Source organism: Ascaphus truei, chromosome 8, assembly GCF_040206685.1.
Source record: "Ascaphus truei isolate aAscTru1 chromosome 8, aAscTru1.hap1, whole genome shotgun sequence".
NCBI classification, from domain to species: Eukaryota; Metazoa; Chordata; class Amphibia; order Anura; family Ascaphidae; genus Ascaphus; species Ascaphus truei.
The window spans coordinates 32961648-32985010 of record NC_134490.1 but is presented as its reverse complement, the minus strand read 5'-3'; the positions used below and the strand labels follow the sequence as shown (position 1 = coordinate 32985010).

General features: G+C 47.4%; 1 protein-coding gene across 1 annotated transcript; it reads left to right on the top strand.

Annotated features, from left to right (window-relative positions):
• The first annotated feature begins 721 nt into the window (after positions 1-721).
• B3GNT3 (UDP-GlcNAc:betaGal beta-1,3-N-acetylglucosaminyltransferase 3) lies at positions 722-15470 on the top strand. Its single transcript, XM_075611256.1, has 2 exons — positions 722-795; positions 9305-15470. The coding sequence occupies exon 2, from the start codon at positions 9312-9314 to the stop codon at positions 10458-10460; it is 1149 nt and encodes a 382-aa protein (XP_075467371.1). The 5' UTR covers positions 722-795; positions 9305-9311; the 3' UTR covers positions 10461-15470.
• Positions 15471-23363: the final 7893 nt, after the last annotated feature.

Sequence of the window (23363 nt, the reverse complement as noted above, 5' to 3'; positions counted from 1 at the left end):
TTGCTGCATGGTCACAGCTTTGAGCACAGCCAAGGTTAAGGTGCATAGACAGATAACCCACCCACAGACCGCTGTTTCGACCTTAATGGGTCTCATCAGTGTGGGGTTGATTAACTGGCTATGCAAAGAAGCTAAAGGATGGGGGTTACCATACTGAGTTAAGTTATGGTGAGTAAAAAAAGTGACAAAAACCCTCCACAGCAAAGCAAATATGTAAATACAACTGTATGCTCATCTGCATGTCTTAGGCAGGTCCTCTAACAGCACGGTGGGACCCAGTGATGCAGATATAAGGGACCTATGGCCCATTCAACTCCCCCACCACACACACTCGCAATTAAGAGGTTTAATTGTAAATTAAAGTACGGTATACTTAGATATGGAGACAGAGTAGAAGAGAACTAACTATCTATATACCCCCTGAACAGGAATATATATGATAACGGTAATGGGTATCATTAGCATGATTATGACCTTACAACCTTTAGAATAGTACACAGTATCTATATATATATATACTCCAACATTCTGACCATGCAACACTGTATAATGATAATGAGTATCTCTACACAATTTCAGCCCCTGAATAATAACATGCTACACTGTATAATTTTGAAGAGTATGGCCATTGGCCACACTGTATGATAGGAGTATCTCCACATTACATAGTCCTGCAATCTGTGCTCCCCCCTCCCCTCCCTCCTCACACCTTGGGAATGTGGGGGAGGTTACTTAAACTCGGTCACAGACTGAAATCGCCTTCCAATGTCATTTGATAGCCAGCACCCAGACCAGGTAAGTGTCACTTTCCTAAGGGTCCCCTCTCCCTCAATGTTACGCAGTCACTTTCCCTCCTGGGAGGGGGGACAGTGACAGAAAATAAACAGTCCAGGAGCAGAGGGGACGGTGACAAGGGGGGGGGGACGGTGACAAGGGGGGGGGGACGGTGACAAGGGGGGGGCACTGAGTAGAACATAGGGTGAGCTGCGCAGGCAGGGTGGCACAATATAGGCATATGACAGTCTCATTTACCAGCTCAGTGCCGAGACCTGCGGCTTAATGCCATGTAACACTTTGCAAACAATTAGAGCACGACATTACACACTATTTAAGCAGTGAGGAACACCCAATATGAATTGTATATTAAAATGTGTCCTGCAGGTAGTGTGATTACCTGTGATTACCGGCTCCTGAGTACCAGCGAGATCTGGATTACTAGTGTAATATGTAGCATTGTGTATACTCTTCAACCCAGGGACCCCTTCCTCCCAATCTTATCTATATATTGTGTTCTATGAATGATTTTATTGGAATAGCAGGAGAGATGCTTCCTAAAACGAATACTATATCGAATTGACTGCATATGCTCTTTTTTTTTTTTTAACGCAATAGGTGTGGGTGCCACTTGTTACCTTCTCCTTACCAAATCAAGTTTATCCTTCTTACATTAAACATAAACCCAGGACTGGCCGAGTCTGCCCCCGATAATCTGTAGTCAGGAGGTCACCCAACATGATATAGTATGTAAATAAGATGTAAAGTTGTATATTTTTAATTGGTTACATTTGTTGCTTTTTGTATTAAAATGTTTGTAAAAAAAAAAAAAAAAAAGTTGTAATAAAAAATACCCTATATTTTGTATAAACCCAGTACTGGTTTCTCCCACCCCTGGCAATCTGGAACCATCTGTTCCTCGTCGCATTAATGCTGGTTGAGCAAAGTTTGAAGTATCCACATGTGTAAGGCAGTTACACTCACAGTCAGGTCAACGGAGCTGTATACAGAGTCGGGCTCAGATACTGGAAAACAGTGCAAAGCTGGTTTGTTTAGCTGTTGCAGAGCTGGATATACATTATACAACTGGGGGAAGTTGTGAGATGCGTATGTAACACCCCTATCAAACCCCAGCATGAGGGATAGGGTGTACAGTGAAAAGGGAGTGTTGTTATATAGTCTCTGTAGCTTTAAACAGTTTTGGGACCTGCTTAAAGTGATGTCAGTGCAGAGCGGCTCACCTGATGTCAACAGGACAGGTTTTAGGATCCTCTCAGGGCAGTTGGATCCATGCTGGCTTGTATGAGGAATGGTGATGAATACGAGGGCGACAGGAACTTGTAACTTGGGTTAATTAGAGCAGCAAAACTCGGGCATCAACAGGGCAGGTTTTCAGCAGTTCCATACTTCTTCCCTCTCACCATGTGACTGATGGTGCCTTTTGCCCTGCCAAGTCGCAGACCCAGCCCATTAACTGGAAATCATTTGCAATCCACCCAGGTCTCTTCCTAGTGCTGCAGATAGAAACTATCTGCTACTGTGATGTAGGATTCTTTAAGTATTTCACTGTAAGGCTGTTACTGAGCTGAACACAGGTCTTCTCCCTTAAGAGCTTGCCTGTCAGTTCCTTGTGTTAGGGACAACCCTATCTTATAGGACACTTCCCTAACTGAGATAACAATGACAGGAATACTGCTGCTTGCCTAACAGCATATGAACAACTAAAGAAATAACTCAACGCTCAACCCTATACCTTTAAAATTAATGACTACGGTGCAATGGACTAAATACATATATAACACAACACGTTAACTCTAGGATAACGAAAAGAACCCAGTTAGCCGCACTCAGAGTAGTATTATTAGCAAGAATAGCCTGGGATATCAATTGTCCCATTAAGTGAGGTAAAATCACCACTACCTAATGACACACTAAAGTGAGTCAGAGCTCACAACACCAATAATCCAAAACATATATATCAAAAAATAATAATTATGTATTATAGCAACCACGGCGACTTCCTCTTCTGTGTACTGTACCACCCACTGCTCTCACATAATGGGTGTGTGTTGAGGATATTAATCTCATTATTTGAGCCTTATCTCATCAGCTGACTCACACCTGTTTGGTCTTGCTAATCTACACCCCATAGTCATTTGTTTGTTTTGTAATTTTAAGTCGCCGTGGTTGCTATAATAAATATATAAATCCTCCTATTGCCCCATATAACCGCTCCCTATAACTCCTCCTATTGCTCCATATAACCTGTCCCTATAATGCCTCATATTGCTCCGTATAACCGCTCCTATAACTCCTCCTATTGCTCCATATAACCGCTCCCTATAACTCCTCCTATTGCTCCATATAACCCCTCCTATAACTCCTCATATTGCTCCATATAACCCCTCCTATAACTCCTCATATTGCTCCATATAACCCCTCCTATAACTCCTCATATTGCTCCATATAACCACTGGCCATAACAAATATTACTCCATATACTGCTGCGGCCGAGTTTATTCGAGCATATCGGGGAGCCCTGGACGCGCGTGCAGGGGGCACACGCTCCCGATGACGCGTGACCGCGCGTCGATGACGCGCGGCACGCCGAGGGGCGGCCACTAGCAAGCCGGGAAATCTCCCGGCTTGCGGATCTGGCCGCAGTGCAATAAACTGTGTCGCCAGTGTAGCTGCTCTTTCTTTGTTGGTATTGGCCTCTAGTGTCTAGCAGGTTTCAGGAAACTACAGTAATTTGAACTCCCGATAATCAGGAAGTAAGTTTACTGGCAACACATGATGAATGGGATACCGGCGGGATAAGGCTGTGCCCTGACCCCTCAATTCCCACCAAAAGAACTAGAGCATAAATGCAACACAGTGTGTATGTACAGCATCGAACTGTTGTGTTACATTTTTCTTCCATGTTGCTCACAAAATTCATCATTTATTCTTAATTATTGGAACCATTAGAAGTATCTTTGGATATAATGTGGTTCCAAAATGTATCTTAAATATGCATACTATAGATTATCTGTATCCTTCCCTGTGTACCAACAGTAGTTTGTACAAAAGCCTTTTTGTCTCCTAATCTTTTTAAAGCACCTGTCTGCTCTGCTCATTTTTTGTTTAGTTTTTCAAATAAAAATACCACTTGTGAGCACAGTCGCATGTCTCACACGGATTCTGGGTAATAACATGCAAATGAGCACACAGTGTCACCTTTTGCATCTTGTCCATTTTAACAAGGACCCCTATAAAGCTTATGCCTGCTTTATTACACAGCTTTTCAGCACAGCATAGGTTAAAGCTGCGCAGAGCCGGGAAACCAACCCAGAGACAAACGATTCAAACGTATTATTTCGTTTGTAATAATACCTGACCCGCATTCCCCCTCCCTCGCGGGATCCCCCAGTTCACAAAAAGTTTCTACATTTTAACCACAAAAAGGACAGAAGGGTCTCTCTCCGGCAGCCAATAGAAAACGAAGACCTAATGGGGAGATTGAGATATTTATTTATTTATAAAATATTTTACCAGGAAGTAATACTTTGAGAGTTACCTCTCGTTTTCAAGTATGTCCTGGGCACAGAGTAAAACAAATAATACATGGTTACAAGTACAGTTACATAAATGAACAGGGTATACATTATATACAAGACATTGCGTGCACAGTTAAAGAAAATGTATATTATGAGCGTATGAAACAGTTACAGACCAGGTTAAAATGTGAGACAGCCTTAGATTTGAAAGAACTTAAACTGGTGGTGGATGTGTCCTTGCGTCTCCCTGGTGACAATGAGTGCATGTATTGTATGGTTTTTTGGGGGTCTCAAGCAGACCCTAAAAAACTTTCAAATATGTATGTGGGAACACAGGGTCCATGGATGTTGAGAAGGGAAAAAAACAACAGCAAATCTACCCCCGCCCCTAAAAAAATATATATTGCCCTGAGGAAGGTCCCTCTACGAGGACCGAAACGTTGGCGGCCCTGTGTTCACAATATACATTTTTTGGACTACTACTGCGGTGTGCTGTCTTTTGCCATCAGGATTTCCCTGGTTACCACATGTCTATATATCTCTATCTCTCTATCTCTCTATAAATTAGTTCTTCAGTGAGTGTGTGTGTGTATATATTGCCTTGTATGAACTGAACTGGGGCACTTGGAGCTCCTGGAAACCCCTGAATATAATGTTTTTTTTTTTTAACTTTTGCCAGCGCTTGCAAGGGAAAAAAAACAAGATTAGTGCGGGGTCAACCAATGTGGAAGCTGCCATGTCCTCTCGCGATGAGGTCGCCGCTTTCTATTGGCTGCCAGAGGGAGGCTGACCTCAGTGGTCATATTGTTTCTCCCAGACAAGAATTCTTGTGCGGACATTATGAAGTATCTGAGGAATGGAGGGTCCCCTGGAGCTTGTATTACTGCAGCCAAGCTCTGGGAGGCCCCCTTGTTTCACATTAGGGGAACAAAAATATATCCGTAAATAAAACGAGCAGCACAGATTGCTGCTTTAACCTTTTTGAAGGGCTACGGGCACCAGATTTCCACGGCCCCACCGGCACACGCAGTCACGTGACTGATCACGGGGTCGCGCAGTCACTGCTGACAGAACGGAAGGAGAGGTGTCCTTGCATTCCTCTTCCTGATAGATCAGTCATAGGAGCGCAGAACGTGTCATCCCCTATGAAAACAAGCAACTAGATTATGTCGTAGCTACCACGTCATGGGGTCCCTGGAGTGCAGAACCCCATAACTTGGCTACATCTATTGGCAGCCAAAGGGTTAAGGAAGGACACCGACAGACCCACCACCCTAGCCAAGGCCTGTCGCCGCCTTCCCCACCACTTAATCCCTCTAGATAAGGCTGTATATGGCCACGGTGCAGCCTCCTCCCTCCTCCCTCTTCGTTTCTTAGCTCAATCGCCAATTAATGCTTACATCTCTCTTAAGGGGATCTCGACCATCCCGTCATGCCCCCCATTTCTTATTTGTCCCGGGGGCAACAGTTTGATTTTTCTTTTCACCAACAGGCCAGGCTTTATGAATATTCCTGCTTCAGCTGAGCCACTGATTGAGCCACCTGTGCTGAAGCAGGGATATCCATAAAACTTCGACTGTTTGTGGCCCTTGAGGACTGAGTTTGAAACCCCTGCTGTAGACATTTCGATTTGATGAGGAATAAGACCAGTTGCAGGACTACCCTACGTGCAGTCGGTTCGGCATTAGGCCCCACCACCTTTTTAAGGACCCATCCTCCACAGGCCGGAACATCGTTCTAGCACTTATTTTAGCAGCCGGAACATCATTCCAGTATTTCTAAAGTCCCACCTCCCTGCACACTCTGTCACCGCGCCCTACCTGCAGTGCGGGGCCTTCCCCAGCGGCGAAGGGTGCCTGCCCAGGTGCTCCTAACACGGACCTTGGGCCCTACTAGAAGTCGGACCCACCTTCGACAACCACCGTCTGGGTGGGCTCCCTCTGCCGCACCCACACCACAGGTTGGGCCCCCCGGAAGGAGGAGGGGGGGGGGGGGCTTTATTTATTTTTACGCACCGGGGCATCCCGGACACTAATTCCACCTCGAATTAATTCTCTAGATCTTGAGAGAGCTATTGTGAAAGCTGTTTATATATGGGTGGAAGAGTGCCAGGAGGAAGCAATAAAGTACTTAATGTAATACAGCTTTGCATATAATACCGTGTATTAGCCTGGGGCTTGGGTCACACCATTTAGTAATAATAAAAAAAAAAAAGTAGAAAAGTGCATCAAAATCATTTGCATAAAAAGTTTATTAATAGCGTTGGCGCACAATAAACCCCAAAATGCGACACAGCACAATGTTTCATTATATACGTTAGGGGGGGCCAACTCCCAATCATCAAGGGCCACCAACAGGGCAGGTTTTCAGGATATCCCTGCTTCAGCACAGGTAGCTCAATCAGGGGTTGATAGATGATGAGACTGATGTCTAACCCGGGGCAGCAATAAACATCCTCACTTGTCATAAAATTGGTGCCAAGAAGCATTTGTCATCTGTTTGTTGTGTCCCTGTGTGTGTCAACTTGAGATATGCGGTGTGTCCTTATGAGAGGTTATAGGCAGCGGTTAGATGGATCAATAGGAGTTGGTTTATTGGGAGGGATTATATTGAGCAATAGGAGGAGTTATAGGGAGCGGTTTTATGGAGCAATAGGAGGAGTTATAGGGAGCGGTTATATGGAGCAAAAGGAGGAGTTATAGGGTGAGGTTATGGGGCAATAGGAGGAGTTATAGGGAGAGGTTGTATGGGGCAATAGGAAAAGTTATAGGAAGCAGTTATATGGGGCAATAGAAATAAAGAAATAAAGTGCGCAACCCAAAACAAAACTTAACTGTGTTCAATTAATGTGTTCAATTAATGTCAAACCATACACCATATATTAATTCCTTGAAAAACATAAGTCTAGTAAAAACTAGTACTAAATAAGGCACTACCCTACAGTGGAAGTGATAAAAAAATGAAACCATACAAAACCGTAGGTGTCAGCGTATGCAGCTAGAATTAAAGAGTGGCTCAGCACTCCCACGCACTAAGAGAAAAAAGACAAAAAAAAGCGCAAAACGCAAATGGTGAAGTATATCAAAATTCTTAATTCAGTGATAAGGAGGGAAGTATTCTGCGTACATCATATATGAAAATCATAAGCATTCACGTGTAATACACGAGGTTACCGCACACTCATCGGCAAGGGTGAAGGTTCCAGAGAAGTACCCCAACAGATCCTTTCCTGTTGTCATTCAGACATCATCTGTCTCTCATACAGCGTCTGTGGTGCTGCAAAGGTGTGTGAAGAAACAGCACTGTCACGTCCTTTCTATGCTGTATCCACGTAATGGGAGATAGTCTCTGTGATCGAACAGGAGTCTCTGTAACCTGTCACACACGCCCGTGTGGTTATAGGCTCACAGTGAGAGCGCAGCCGGCATACAGCTTTGTTGTTTCACCTCGTGGCTCGCGCGCCTCGATGACGTCACTCGTCCGGCAGGAGACAGAGCAAAGAGTACCAGGGCGGAAGTGAAGGCAACCGCCGTGCAGGGAATAAGTACTAAGCACACAGGGCACTTAGAAACGCAACCGCATACAATACTAATACTCCGATTATAAAGGTATCATAACATTAATCAATCCAACGCGTTTCGAAGCTGTAACGCTTCTTCAGAAATCCCTGTTGCGGGATCCCTGAAGAAGCGTTGCAGCTTCGAAACGCGTTGGATTGATTAATGTTATGATACCTTTGTAATCGGAGTATTAGTATTGTATGCGGTTGCGTTTCTAAGTGCCCTGTGTGCTTAGTACTTATTCCCTGCACGGCGGTTGCCTTCACTTCCACCCTGGTACTCTTTGCTCTGTCTCCTGCCCGACGAGTGACGTCATCGAGGCGCGCGAGCCACGAGGTGGAACAACACAGCTGTATGCCGACTGCGCTCTCACTGTGAGCCTATAACCACACGGGCGTGTGTGACAGGTTACAGAGACTCCTGTTCGATCACAGAGACTATCTCCCATTACGTGGATACAGCATAGAAAGGACGTGACAGTGCTGTTTCTTCACACACCTTTGCAGCACCACAGACGCTGTATGAGAGACAGATGATGTCTGAATGACAACAGGAAAGGATCTGTTGGGGTACTTCTCTGGAACCTTCACCCTTGCCGATGAGTGTGCGGTAACCTCGTGTATTACACGTGAATGCTTATGATTTTCATATATGATGTACGCAGAATACTTACCTCCTTATCACTGAATTAAGAATTTTGATATACTTCACCATTTGCGTTTTGCGCTTTTTTTTGTCGTATATGGAGCAATAGAAGGAGTTATAGGGAGAGGTTATATTGGGCAATAGGAGAAGTTATATGGAGCAATAGGAAGCGATGTGAGTTATAGGGAGAGGTGGTAGAAGGAGGTGGTGTAAACTCTGATAACAATCTGCGACAAATGAAAAACACTTAACAAGTTTCTCACATGTTCCATCTGGGCAGCCTCTGTGGCAGGGAAGTGGTTAAATATATCTCGCCTGTGAATACGCAGCATACCACCATCACTGTCAGACGTCTGCAATGCTTTGTAGGCAGTGTACTCAGACCTGTACATAGAATATTGCAGGCAAAATGAACCCTTCACTTACAAGCTTACAATCTTATGTTGCTGCCTACGGTTCAAGGAAATAAAGGGACTTTCCTTTCCTATTGTCTGATTTTTTGTTTGTTGCACTTATTGTATTATAATTCCCCGTTATGTATTGTCTGTCTTTTCAGGGCCGATTACACTGTGGGCGTTAGATCAATAAAGATATACATACACATATAATATAGAAACACACAGGGACAGACACCTTCTAAAACAAATCGATATTTCTTTATAAAGACAGTAAACTGGTTAACGTGTAAATAAATAAAAAGCAGTGGCTTTGGGGATTGTAATGTAGAAAGAATCCTTTTTAATTTCATCTCACCGTACTCATTTTAGCCTTTGTTTTCCCTGGCAGGGTCAGCATGAGACGGTCCTATCGACACGTGGAGATTGTGGTCCTTCTCACCGTGTGTATGCTAGGTCTCTTCTTCATCATGCAGGGAAGTGAAGACGAACTGCCCGTTGTGTATGGAGAGGAGCCTGACTCCCACCTCACTACTGCCACACCAGCCCTCGGCAAGCTGAAATGGGCCCCCGCCACATGCCAGGCGAATGCTTCCGTCACGAGCATTAAAGGCTTCTCCACCCTGCACGCTCACATCCAGGACTTCCTCAGGTATCGACACTGCAAGAGCTTTCCTCAAATTCTGGACTCCCCCATGAAGTGTGGGGGGGCGGCTGCATCCAAGGCGGTATTCCTGCTGCTAGCTATCAAATCATCCCCTGGGAATTACGAGCGCAGGGCCATCATCCGACAGACGTGGGGGGTGGAGGAGACCTATAGAGGTGCCCAGGTGAGAAGGATCTTCCTTGCCGGGATTCCCAAAGAGCCGAAGGAGGAGAAACGTATGAGGCAGCTGCTGACCATCGAGAGCCGGACTTACGGGGACATTCTGCAGTGGGATTTCCATGACACCTTTTTCAATCTGACCCTAAAGCAGGTTCTATTCCACCAGTGGCTGGAGGACAGTTGTCCCGGAACTCACTTTATCTTCAATGGGGATGATGATGTCTTTGTTAACACCTTTAATGTTGTCACTTACCTGCAGGGCCTGGGGGAGGGCGGCGGGGACCATCACCTCTTTGTTGGTCAGCTGATTGCTAACGTTGGCCCCATCCGGGAGTCCTGGAGCAAATACTATGTCCCAGTGCAGGTGACAGCCTCCGACTCCTACCCCATGTACTGTGGAGGGGGCGGCATCCTCATGTCTGGGTACACCGCCCGTGTCATCTACCATAAGTCCCTGGGGATCCAACTTTTCCCTATTGACGATGTCTATCTGGGCATGTGCCTGGCAAAGGCTGGGCTGGTGCCAGCCTCTCACATGGCCATGAGTACAGTAGGGGTAAGAGTGCCCTCTAAAAGGATTGACTCCTTCGATCCCTGCTATTACAGGGAGCTGCTGATGGTACACCGCTTTGTGCCCTATGAGATGCTGGTCATGTGGAAGGCTGTGCAGGACCCGAATCTTGAATGTGGCCAGAAAAGTAGCGTCTACCTTGGTATGTGAAGTGGGTGCGCATTCTATTTACACAGCTGTGGAGGAGGAAGCGTTTTTGATAAACGTCTTCCCTATGTGTCTGAGACTCCCTCATAATAATCTGAAAAATTAGTATACAGTATGTGCATGTACAACTGCACATATATAACTTTTCTCCCTGAAACAATATCTTAAATGCAAGTGAGAAGAAGAAGACCGGACCTCTCACACGGTCGTATTAAATGTACCTGAAAATATTTATTTTCAGAAGTTACTCAGTTTGGATAGTTTACGAACTTCAGGAGGGTGCTGTTGTGCAGCCTATTCTTGGGTGGAATCCTGACTGCACTACCCGAGAGAGAGGAATAATTCTGAAGAAATTACCAAATTATTGGGGTGGAGTCTCCAATCTGCTGCTTAATACTGGAGGGATTCGCTGGTAATGAAGGGGTTTAGATAAAGCATTAAAGGTTTTCTAAGTTAATACCAGCTTCACCGGTGAGACTTGGTCATTGGACTAACTCCAGGGCACGGCCATAGTGATCCAGTTCGGTCAAGACCAGCATATGGTATTACAAAAATAAAAACAAGACTGTGTTATTGTTAGACTATGACCTTGAGTCAGTCTGACTTGCCTGTGTTTAGATGCTGAGGGGAGGGTCTGCAGCATAATGGCTCTTTGGCCCCTTTAAGGGTTAATAGACACGCTATGTGTGTGTTATACAAAAAGAGGAAGGCACATTACAAAAATAAAGTCCCCAAACCACTGGATTATCAAAAATGAGAAAAATGTACTGGTACTTTTTTTTTAATTTTTGATAATCTAGTGATTTCGTGGAATCTCTCGACCTGTATCCAGGGGTGTAGCTATAGCCCGTGCTCTTGGGGTGGGGGGGCCGCTCTCAAGAGTGAACAATGCATAATTTTGCGGCAGCATGGAGTACGCATGCGCAAAGAGCACTTGCCGACAGTGCATGCGCTCGAGCTGCCTTTGCCCGGTGCCTGTACAAGCCTTGCTATGGCACTACCTATATCTACTGTACATAGAATTTTTTTTTCCATACACGCACCTTTGTGGTATATGGAGATTGCTGCTGGGACTACTTCTAATTCTCCCCATATGAGTAATATGAGTAACATGCATTGAACAAAAGTATCGGTTTTCTGTTTAAATCTGGGTTTTTTCCATGTATTTGCTGCACATTTATATTTCATTAAATTATTCCCATGAGGGTGTTTGACTAAAACAGATTTTTTTTTAATGTATTGAAATTGGTTGCAACTGCTCGGCTTCCTAGGGAGATTATATTGGTGTGGTGTGTGTATGGCTACTCCGCATAATTTGTAATTAAATAGGGTGGGGGGAGAGAAGGGGAGGGTGGTCCTGCTAAGCTTGCCAAATTACTAAAATTGGAGTGGTGTTATCAAAGATAAAGGGTATCAGTGTAATTAGAGAGAAAATATCCCATATGATGCACTCATCTCCACTAAGTATAAAATAACAACATTTTATTGATAATGTCAAAAACAAAACTCAATTAAAACCTAACTGATAGCGCTTAGCCGTGCTGTGCTACGGAGTATAGCTGAACCTGTATGTCCAGAGAAATCACTCCAGTGTATAACCTCCTAGCCTAGATAAGTCTAAAAGTATCTGCTTACTGTGTCAAGTAATGTACCTGCAGATTATTCCTGCGGTCCTGCAAGTTTGTTTTCGACATTATCAATAAAATGTTATTTTATACTTAGTGGAGATGAGTGCATCATATGGGATCTTTTCTATCTAAATACACTACTCCGCATAATTTACCTTAACTCAGGGTGCTGGCATTCAGGCGACTGGGCGATTAGGTAGCAAAGTTGTGAAATATTGGGTGTCAGGAACTTTTATTGTACAACTGTCATTTATTCATGTCATCTACTTGGGGACCACTCAGTCATTATCTTGACACGTTGTACAGAGTTTTATACAAAGACATACACCAATACTTCTCTTCCATCTGTACCCACTCGTACCACTTATATGGAGGTACTCTGACTTAATTGCATGGGTAGTTGTGGGAGAAGGTCCGTATTCCTTTTACTGAACTGTACCGGACTTTTTTTTTTAAGGGGCTCCTTACTTAGGGGATACTGGCCCTATCTTCAACATAGCATAGGCCAGGCCCACCTGTTTATCACCCTATTAACATATCCATCTACATTCCCCAAGGCTCAGCTCCTCTGGAACTTGGGGAACCTGCCCTTCCTGAACAGCCCCTCTTCCTTCAATACTCCCATGAGTGATGTCTGGATCCCCATAACAACAAGGGTGGGGTCAAGCATATACCAATATTGTTAGTAATCTTTTAGGAGGGAGGGGGTTTACACAGTGATTCTGTAACAGTCTGTCCAGTGTTTGTCTGTAATGTTTCTTTTCTTCAATTCCTTCATTGGTGCATCAAAGAAAGTAACATACATATTTGCATAAGATACATCACATGGATTGTTGTACAACATGATGACACAATACAACATATTAGCCTATTCACTTTTCGATATCATATATCCAGGCCTTCCACATCTTCTTGTGTACTTTCCACGGGTTTTAAACTGATGCTCATGGTTTGTCCTATGCATGCACTAATTTTCTGGATATTATAGAATTTATCCTAAGAGAAGAACTTGGCAGATAGCTAAATAATAATATAACAAAACAAAGCGCCTAAAACTAACCTACATTTCTATAAACTATCACACCTTACACGAGCTAGGATAGCACTGACCTATTCGAGCCACCTGGACAAAAAACAAGGCAAAAATAAGTATATTGTCGTTGTACAGGTAAGGCATTCTTTGAGTACAGAGGAAAAGGTGACTGAATGTTCTTTTTGACATTATTTCAAAGTCATACTTAATGAGTTTTATGTTGTGGTTACTCTGCTCGATGACTAAATAGGCACTTAATTGGATTTTTTTTTTCCAATAGAAATATCAAGAAATTCCAAGTGCACTTAGTGAGTGTTTGTTTTTTGTTTTTTGCCAAAAATGCACTTAATTAATTTTACCTCTACAATGACAATGTAACGTAGAGAAGGACCAGGGCCAAGTTGGGATTTTCTACCACTCATGTCAGTCTGGCTTCCGCAAACTCCGTTGTGTGATCAAATAGTTTGAGAATGAAATCTCTGGTTTCCAATAGTAGTTTAAAAATGAAATGTTCTATTTCTTTAGAAATGTACTGCTTTCTATATCCCTATTCAGAGAGACGTCAGACTTTTTGATAGACATAATTCAAAATAAAAAGTTTTCAAGTTGGCTGACCATGCGGAGTTTAACATTGAGCCAGTTTATCATTAAAAAAATTTTTTTGCCATCAGTAATATCCGATCTAATAGGCTATTCTTTTAACATATTCTATTAGGCCAGCTAATTATATCTCTGAATAGTATTGGAACATTTTGACAAGATAGGGACGTGTCCAGGAGTCTCTTAATGTAGCCCACTACTTTACTCTTCCAGAATCTTTCTTCCTGCAATGCCATATGCAGTGAGTGAGGTCTGCCTTGGGAGGTTTACATTTTGGACAACTGCCATTTGAATCTAAAACCCTTGGGAGGATGTGTGCCCAGTGCAAAAAACTTGAACTGCAATGCTCTAAGATCCATGCACTTGCAATCTAAGTATATGGAAAATATTTATCAAAACTTCTGAGACTGCTTTTTAAGTATAGGAACAAAGAAAAGAAGCGCGCGCGATCAAATTTTATTAGAACAGAACAAAATGATCCTTGTGCAGGAATTGCACAAAAAAAACCGTTGAGTAAAATTAAAAGCCATATAAAAACAACATTCCAGCGATAAGCGCTAATGAAATGCGACCTTACTCTGTGTTGCTACAGTATTGCAAAGACATTCACTGGTAGTTCTTTTGAACTGATGTCACGTCCTCGGCTCCATTTGATTGGTTATTGTGACTGCTGTGCTCTCATTGGTTGTTAGCCAGTCATGTGACCCGCCATCACGTTCAAAAAACAAATTCTGCTGTCACCCCAAGCACAGCTCCGGTCCAAGCACATATGCGCGTGCATGAAGCAGCACTTTGGACGCATGCATCAGGTAACTTGTATTTAAATTCGCCAAGCGTGAGTGAGTACGCATGCGTCTCCTCACTCTGGCCATGGCCTAAAGGTTCACATACTTTTTCACACATGGATATTAAATGTTGGGGGCCCCACCTCCCTGGGTTTAAGCTCACCCCTCCACACTTTTTAAGTAGCAGGGTTTTCCATGTTCCAGTGCAGGACAGGTCCATTAAGACCATTCTCCCCCCACTGCAGAGGTAAATGAGAATGTTCACAGGTAGGGTTAGGACCTGCATACAGGTCATGCCGTGAAGTGGCTGCAGGCTTATAACGCTTTGGCCAAAGGTTTTAATTAAATGACCCTTACTCATGAGAATACTAACATTGCAGTATTTATCTATGTATTTTGTCATAATGGATGTAGCATTGGGTATTTTTGTCTTTTGTATACATTTGGCCAGCTCCTTTTGGTGTGTGTGTGAGGTGGGTTCTAGGTTTAGAGCTTGCTGGAATTGTGTGTTTATTGTTTTTAAATATCACATTCTTTTTGTGAAAGGCCCCAAAGCCTATAGTAGAGTGTCCAGATGGCATCTCCTGCTATTTATTCTCACTTCGAGCAGGCAGCACGGAGTGGTTTTCTAAAGTGGTCTGATTTGTCAAACTGTCCTATGCTGAGCTCCACTAATAAGTCTCTTTTTCAGTTTTGGGGTCAACGTTTCAGGAATTAAACAGTTTAAAAAATCAGAGAGACGAAAAAAAAATGATTAAGGTATGGGGTGGAATATAACAACTGAAAAATAAACATGCAAGGGAGTGGCACATTTTTGTAATAATCACCGTGACCTGCAGGAAGTAAAGTTGCAAGAATTGTAAACAAACAGAACAACAAAGCCTTTATATTTGTATAGAATATTTCACTGTGTTTTGTGCCAATTCAATACAATACTGTATAATAAATTTGACTATTTCTGAAATCATTTTTTTGGTGGTTAAAAAAAAGTTACTACCCTCCTGCGTCACATTTGGGGTTGTGGTGATGTTACAATTTGTGTGGTGTAAGTACACCAGCAGCTTCTCTGAAGCGTGGGCAAGACGATACTGGAATAGCAGGCAGTGCGGCATGTGTGTAAACGCGTTTCACTTCAAAAAGTTTCTTCAAGGGTGATGAGCTTCTTGAGGTGAAATTGGTAGGGTTCATTCCCTGGACTACCTGAGTATGTCTGGGAACACAGAGGAAACGAGACCCCCACAGCATCACACGTGGCGCCCCGTCTGCTGATGCCATCAGGTGGAGACTCGGAGAACACACTGCAGAGCTAACATCGCACTGAGAGTCTGTCTTAAGTCTGTGCTGGGACTTACCCCAAACATGCCTGTTTCAACTATAATATTTTTAGTGGCTTTCATTAATTTGTGGATAATTTTTTTAAATATGAGCACTTCACTATGTCCTGCTTCTGTATTGTGATTATAACCAGGAGGCACAATGACATACAGGCCAACCTCCATTTACACTTACCCACCCCAGGGGAGTAACACGCTTAAAACACAAGTGGATAATTTGTGAGCTTATTCCCTTTTAAAGAAGTTTCTCTTCCCCTCAGGCCCAGTTTCCTGTCTAGACTGGCCGGTCTGGGGCCGGGACAGTTGTCCCGGCTCTCCCCCTGTCGGCAGCCTTTCCAGGCACTAGTAAATTAGGTCACACAGCATTAGAGACTACGGGAGAGGGAGTGGCTCAGTAAGTAAAGGACACTGACTGGCATTGAGTGTTTGAAGCAGGGGAGCCTGGTTCAATTCCCGGTGTCGGTTCCTTGTGACCTTGGGCAAGTCACTTTATCTCCCTGTGCCTCAGGCACCAAAAACATAGATTGTAAGCTCCATGGGGCAGAGACCTGTGCCTGCAAAATGTCTCTGTAAAGCGCTATGTATAACTAGCAGCGCTATACAAAAACATGCTATTATTATTATTATTATTATTATAGTAAGACCAATTAGGGACATTTAATAGAGCCAGAGAGATAAGTGGCAGTGGCAGATCATGGTTAGAGTGGATCTAGGGAATCGCCATGCTGACACTGCGTAGCCCCTGCTTTATATGGGGAGCGAGGTTTAGATAATCCAGGGTCCAGGAGGAATCCCTTGAGCTCTTACCCAATATACCGGTTGTGCTCAGCTAAGTGGGGCCACCATCATTTACATATATTTACCAACAACTACCCCAAATAATACCGCCAAGACGAGCTTACCAGGCCACAATCAAGGGATATTCTAGAAAAGCCTGGGATGAACATACATCAAATAATATAGCGCTATACTGTACATAAATAAAGGTGAAAAGAGAAACCGGAACTGTCCGTAATTAGAAAGTAGAGTTCTACAGTGGAAGAGTTGAGATTTTATTCAAGGGAATCCATGAGGCCCACGAGCCGACACGGGGGAGTGCTGGGACAGGAATCCCATGCATAGGGTGGCGGGGGCCCGGGGAGCGCTGGGACAGGAATCCCATGCATAGGGTGGCGGGGGCCCGGGGAGCGCTGGGACAGGAATCCCATGCATAGGGTGGCGGGGGCCCGGGGAGCGCTGGGACAGGAATCCCATGCATAGGGTGGCGGGGGCCCGGGGAGCGCTGGGACAGGAATCCCATGCATAGGGTGGCGGGGGCCCGGGGAGCGCTGGGACAGGAATCCCATGCATAGGGTGGCGGGGGCCCGGGGAGCGCTGGGACAGGAATCCCATGCATAGGGTGGCGGGGGCCCGGGGAGCGCTGGGACAGGAATCCCATGCATAGGGTGGCGGGGGCTCGGGGAGCGCTGGGACAGGAATCCCATGCATAGGGTGGCGGGGGCCCGGGGAGCGCTGGGACAGGAATCCCATGCATAGGGTGGCGGGGGCCCGGGGAGCGCTGGGACAGGAATCCCATGCATAGGGTGGCGGGGGCCCGGGGAGCGCTGGGACAGGAATCCCATGCATAGGGTGGCGGGGGCCCGGGGAGCGCTGGGACAGGAATCCCATGCATAGGGTGGCGGGGGCCCGGGGAGCGCTGGGACAGGAATCCCATGCATAGGGTGGCGGGGGCCCGGGGAGCGCTGGGACAGGAATCCCATGCATAGGGTGGCGGGGGCCCGGGGAGCGCTGGGACAGGAATCCCATGCATAGGGTGGCGGGGGCCCGGGGAGCGCTGGGACAGGAATCCCATGCATAGGGTGGCGGGGGCTCGGGGAGCGCTGGGACAGGAATCCCATGCATAGGGTGGCGGGGGCCCGGGGAGCGCTGGGACAGGAATCCCATGCATAGGGTGGCGGGGGCCCGGGGAGCGCTGGGACAGGAATCCCATGCATAGGGTGGCGGGGGCCCGGGGAGCGCTGGGACAGGAATCCCATGCATAGGGTGGCGGGGGCCCGGGGAGCGCTGGGACAGGAATCCCATGCATAGGGTGGCACTGGAAGTTACTGCCTGGCTGCCTCCTCCCCACTGGTTTGCACGCCTCCCAGCACTGCTGGTGTGGTGCTCCTGCTCTCCTCCATTTGCTCCCCCTCCGCATGCTCCTCAGCCGGTGCATGCCAGAAGAAGGCCGTGCAGCACCCATAAAAGTAAGATTTGGGGGGCAGGAGGGGGGCAGGTGGGGGCTATTGGGGTGGGGGCAGGTGGGGGCTATTGGGGTGGGGGAAGGAGGGTGGAGGGTGCAAGGTGTGGGCTACTGGGGCAGGAGGAGTTGGGAGGGGGAAGGTGGGGGCTATTGGGGTGAGGGGCAGGAGGGTGGAAGGTGTGGGCTACTGGGGCAGGGAAGGTGGGGGCTATTGGGGTGGGGGGCTGGAGGGGGGAATGTGGGGTTTATTGGAGTGGGGGGCAGGAGGGGGAAGGTGGGATCTATTGGGGTGGGGGGCAGGAGGATGGAAGGTGTGGGCTGCTGGGGCAGGGAAGGTGGGGGCTATTGGGGTGGGGGGCTGGAGGGGGGAATGTGGGGTTTATTGGAGTGGGGGGCAGGAGGGGGGAAGGTGGGATCTATTGGGGTGGGGGGCAGGAGTGGGAAGGTGGCTATTGTGGTGGGGGGCAGTAGGGGGAAGCTGGGGGCTATTGGGGTGGGGGGCAGGAGGGGGGAAATGGGGGCTATTGGGGTGGGGGGCAGGAGGGGGGAAATGGGGGCTATTGGGGGGGCAGAAGGGGGTGGGAGAGGGAAGGTGGGGGCTATTCCGGTGTGGGTTATTGGGATGGGGGGGCTATTGGGATGCGGGCTATTGGGGTGGAAGGGGGGGAGGAGAAGGCTATTGGGGTGTGGGGCAGGAGGGGCAGGAGGGGGCAGGAGGGGGCAGGAGGGGGGAAGGTGGAGACTATTGGGGTGGGGGGCGGGAGGGGGGAAGGTGGAGGCTATTGTGTTGTGGGGCAGGAGGGGACAGGAGGGGGAAGAAGGAAGCTATTAGGTTGGGGGTCAGGAGGGGGTGGGAGGGGGAAGAAGGGGGCAGGAGGGGGAAGGAGGAGGCTATTGGGTTGAGGGTCAGGAGGGGGCGGGAGGGGGAAGAAGGGGGCAGGAGGGGGATGGAGGAGGCTATTGGGGTGGGGGTCAGGAGGGGGCGGGAGGGGGAAGAAGGGGGAAGAAGGGGGCAGGAGGGGGGAAGGTGGGGTGGGAGAAGGTGGGTGCTAATGGGGTGGGAGGGGGGAGGGGGGGCTATTGGGGTGGGAGTGGAGAAAAAGAAGGCTATTGAGGTGTGGGACAGTAGGGGCAGGAGGGGGGAAGGTGGAGGCTATTGGGGTGGGGTGGGGTGGGGGGCAGAAGGGTGCGGAAGGGAGGAAGGTGGAGGCTGTTGGGGTGGGGGGCAGGAGGGTTAGGAGGGGCAGGAGAGGGCGGGAGGGGGAAGAAGGGGGCAGGACAGGGGTAAGTGGGGGGGAAGGTGGGGACTATTGGGGTAGGAGGGGGCTATTGGGGTGGGACAGGGGAAGGAGGGGACTATTGGGGTAGGAGGGGGCTATTGGGGTAGGGGACAGGAGGGGGTGGGTGGGAGGTGGGGGCTATTGCAGTGGGGGGTAGGAGGGGGCTATTGGGGTAGGGGACAGGAGGGGGTGGGTGGGAGGAAGGGGCTATTGCGGTGGGGGGCAGGAGGGGGGAAGGTGGGGCTATTGGGGAAGGTGGGGGCTATTGGGGTGGGAGCAAGAGGGGGCGGGAGTGGGGAAAGTGGGGGCTATTGCGGTGGGGGCAGGAGGGGGGAAGGTGGGGGCTATTGGAGTGAGGGCGGGAGGGGGGAATGTGGGGAGCGGGTGGGGGAAGGTGGGGTCTATTGGGGTGAAAGGCGGGAGGGGGGAAGGTGGCAGCTATCAGGTGGGGGCTATTGGGGTGGGGGGGATGGAGGGTGGAAGGTGGAGGATATCGGTGGGGGTTATTGGGGTGGGTGGATGGAGGGATGGAGGGGGGAAGGTGGAGGCTATTGGGGTGGAGGGCGGGAGGGGAAAGGTGGGGGCTATTGGGGCAGGATGGGGCAGGAGGGGGGAAGGTGGGGTCTATTGGGGTGGGAGGTGGGAGGTGGAAGGTGGGGGCTATTGGGGCAGGAGGGGGGAAGGTTGGGGCTATTGGGGTGGGGTTTTGAAGGGGGCGGGAGGGGGGAAGGTGGGGTCTATTGGGGTGGGAGGTGGGAGGTGGAAGGTGGGGGCTATTGGGGTGGGGTTTTGAAGGGGGCAGGAGGGGGGAAGGTGGGGTCTATTGAGGTGGGAGGTGGAAGGTGGGGGCTATTGGGGCAGGAGGGGGGAAGGTTGGGGCTATTGGGGTGTGGGGTGGGAGGGGGAAGGTGGGGGCAATTTGGGTGGGGGGCAGGAGGGGGTGGGATGAGGGAAGGTGGGGGCAATTGGGGTGGGGGGCAATTGGGGTGGCGTGCAGGTGGGGGCAGGAGGGGGGCAGGTGGGGGCAGGAGGGGGGAAGGTGGGGGCAATTGGGGTGGGGGGCGGGTGTGGCGGGGAAGGGGTTAACTGGGCTTATAATAAAGTTCAGGCCCACTTGGTTAACCCTGACCCGTGTGTTAGGGTCTTAGAGTGTCAGCTCTGGGACCCAGATGTAAAAAATGTATTACTGCAACTGTATACTGATTTTGCGACATTAAAGAATGATGCGATTTTATTTCCTCTCCGGGGATGCTGGGATCGGGCGATTTCTAGGATGTAAGTTTCAGGGTGGGTTTGGCGGAGAAAGTCTTTGCAGAATGCGTATATGTAGCGGGGTACAGGGTTATGGGATACTCCAAAAGTTGTATACAGAGATTGAGTGATATCCTCTGATACAGCTAAGCGCATTATTCCGCCAACCTTGTACCCTGAAAACGCTCTGACGACTCACTGCCAGAGTCCCTGCTGCAGCATCTTCCAGACAAGGTAAATGGGTATGAAGGGGTTAAAAGATATCTGCAGGTATACACAGAGACCTTAGTATAGCATGGGGCTCCCCAGTATAGCAGAAGTACCCCCATACTGTACATGCCCAGGTATCCTGAGCCTAGAGTAGTGGTTCAGGAAGGTGCTCACGCTAAGGTTATGAAGCTGAGCAGATTTGCAGTGTTTAAAAGTATGTTTCTAATGTGTGCCAGGAATGAGGCTAGTGATTTGTTGGGGATATACACTCACTCCATGCATGACATCAGAATAGGAACTCATAACTTTTTGCATGCAGCAGACAGGACACCACATCTTTTATTAAACGGGAATAGTTTAATATGTATAGATATTGCTGATCTGTATATGAGCTGAGGGCTTTCTAAGTTATAGACTCTGGAAGACACAGATGGTTACCAAGCTCGGCTCCGGTGTGTCTGTCCAGGGGCCATACTTGAAAGGGCTCAGAGATGCCTAGGTGTGAGGCCATATGGGCCCTGCCATTATTATAGAGCACCCATATTCTGGCATGAAACAAGGCAACCTAACACCCTTTGCTAAACAGCCAGCCACTGTGGAGCCTCGCACCGTGGGGGGGCGAAGGGGCAGAGGGGGCTATTTCACCTGCCCGGGGAAAAGGCTCAGGGGTGGGAAACCCTGTATGAGTATTTTAGATTGGTCGTTATGCGGTTGCTAAGGTGTTTTGATTGGGCTGCAGGTTTTCTGGGACCTGGACACCAGAGGTTTGAAAAGTCCTGACACAGGTCTGATTTTTCTGTTCTAAAAGTTTCATCTAAGAGTTTAATCAGTTCCACCTTGTGTGATTCACCTGAGATTCACTCCCATTGGAGAAGTTCCACCTCTTGAGTAAATCGTCTACTTTTCTCAGAGGATAAGTGACCGGAATGGCCGGAGGAATGAAAAGTGGCCTGGAATATTTTGCTGTGTGTTTGCAATTAGGAAAGATTCGGTTTGTTATCCCAGTTTTCCAAAGTAAGTGTGTCTTTTTTACTGTATTTTTGTGTATTCATTAGGTGAATAAACGCAATTTATTTTTATCTCTCTGCTTGCTCAATCAATGATCCCGGTAATTAAAAGTTGTAATAAGCTGGTCCTACCGTGACAGCGGAAGGTGGGAAGGTGGGGACTATTGGAGTGGGGGCAGGAGGGGGCAGGTGGAGGGCTATTGTGGGGGAGGGAGGCAGGTGGTGGGCTATTGTGGGAGAGGGGTTAAGTGGAGGGCTAATGAGGGGAGGGGGGAATGTGGACGGCTAATGTGGGGAAGGGGAGCAGGTGGAAGGCTATTGTGCGGGAGGTGGGCAGGTGGGGGGCTATTGTGGGGGGGGGCTTGTGTGGGGCTATTGTGGAGGAGGGTGCTGGTCTGGGGAAGGGGGTATTGAAGAGAGAAAGAAGGGTTGGCGGAAATGAGAGAAGAGTTTGGGGGAAAAGAGAGAAGGGTTGGGAGGAGAGAGAGAAGAGATTGGGGAGAGAAGGGATGGGAGAGGGAGTGAATGGATGTGGGAGAGAGATAGATAGAGGTGGGATGGGGAGAGAGATGTTAGCGACGTTTACGTATTTTTTAAAAAGAAAATGCAAGAAACAAGTGTACACGTGAGTTATAATGACTGTTTATAAAAAAAAAATCTGGTGCGGTCCGAGTCTTTCTGTCGGGCTTAAGAATCGCCCCCCCCATGCTATTCTGAGTTTGACGAGCCTGATGTAGCCCAAGCACTGCACAGTTCCTCTCAATCACCAAGTTAATACCTTGAAGGGTTTAGCTGATTAGCTTGCCACCAAGATCACTTTACCAAACAATCTACCAACTCATCACTATGAGGCATTGGGTACGCATCAAATTTAGACACAACGTTAAACTGGCATAAATCGATAGAATCGCTTTGTGCCATCCTTTTTTTTTTGGTACCAGATGTATTAGGCAACAACACCACTCAACTGCTGGGTTCTTCCACCACTCCCAGGTTCATATCGAAAAGATCAAGAATCTGTGTTAGCTAGATCAATACAGTGCAATGTGAGTGAAATAAATGTGAAAAGAAATGGGTAAAACCAACATTGGGATATAGTTACTAATCTACGTGACAAATGTACATCTAATAAAGTGGAAGATATGTAACACACTTATACAGTATGTGGAAAGAATAGAGTAGAAGCGATATAAAATATTTGATGAAATATATATAAAGAAGATGGTATAGTAATCAACCCTCCTTGCTCTCATAAGCAGTTCAGCAAACATTACCAGATGTTCCTCTTTTAGAAAAGTTCAATTTAATAGTCCCAGTGAGTTAAACACGAAAAAATAATAATTAATCTCTCAATTTGTCCACCAAGAAGAGCATGGGATAGTACTGATAGTATAGCACAGTACTGATAACATAGCACAGTACTGATAGTATAGCACAGTACTGATAACATAGCACAGTACTGATAGTATAGCACAGTACTGATAACATAGCACAGTACTGATAGTATAGCACAGTACTGATAACATAGCACAGACT

What these genes read in the sequence shown, in the direction of transcription:
- B3GNT3 (XM_075611256.1), top strand. Translation starts at nt 9,312, where the DNA reads ATGAGACGGTCCTATCGACACGTGGAGATTGTGGTCCTTCTCACCGTG.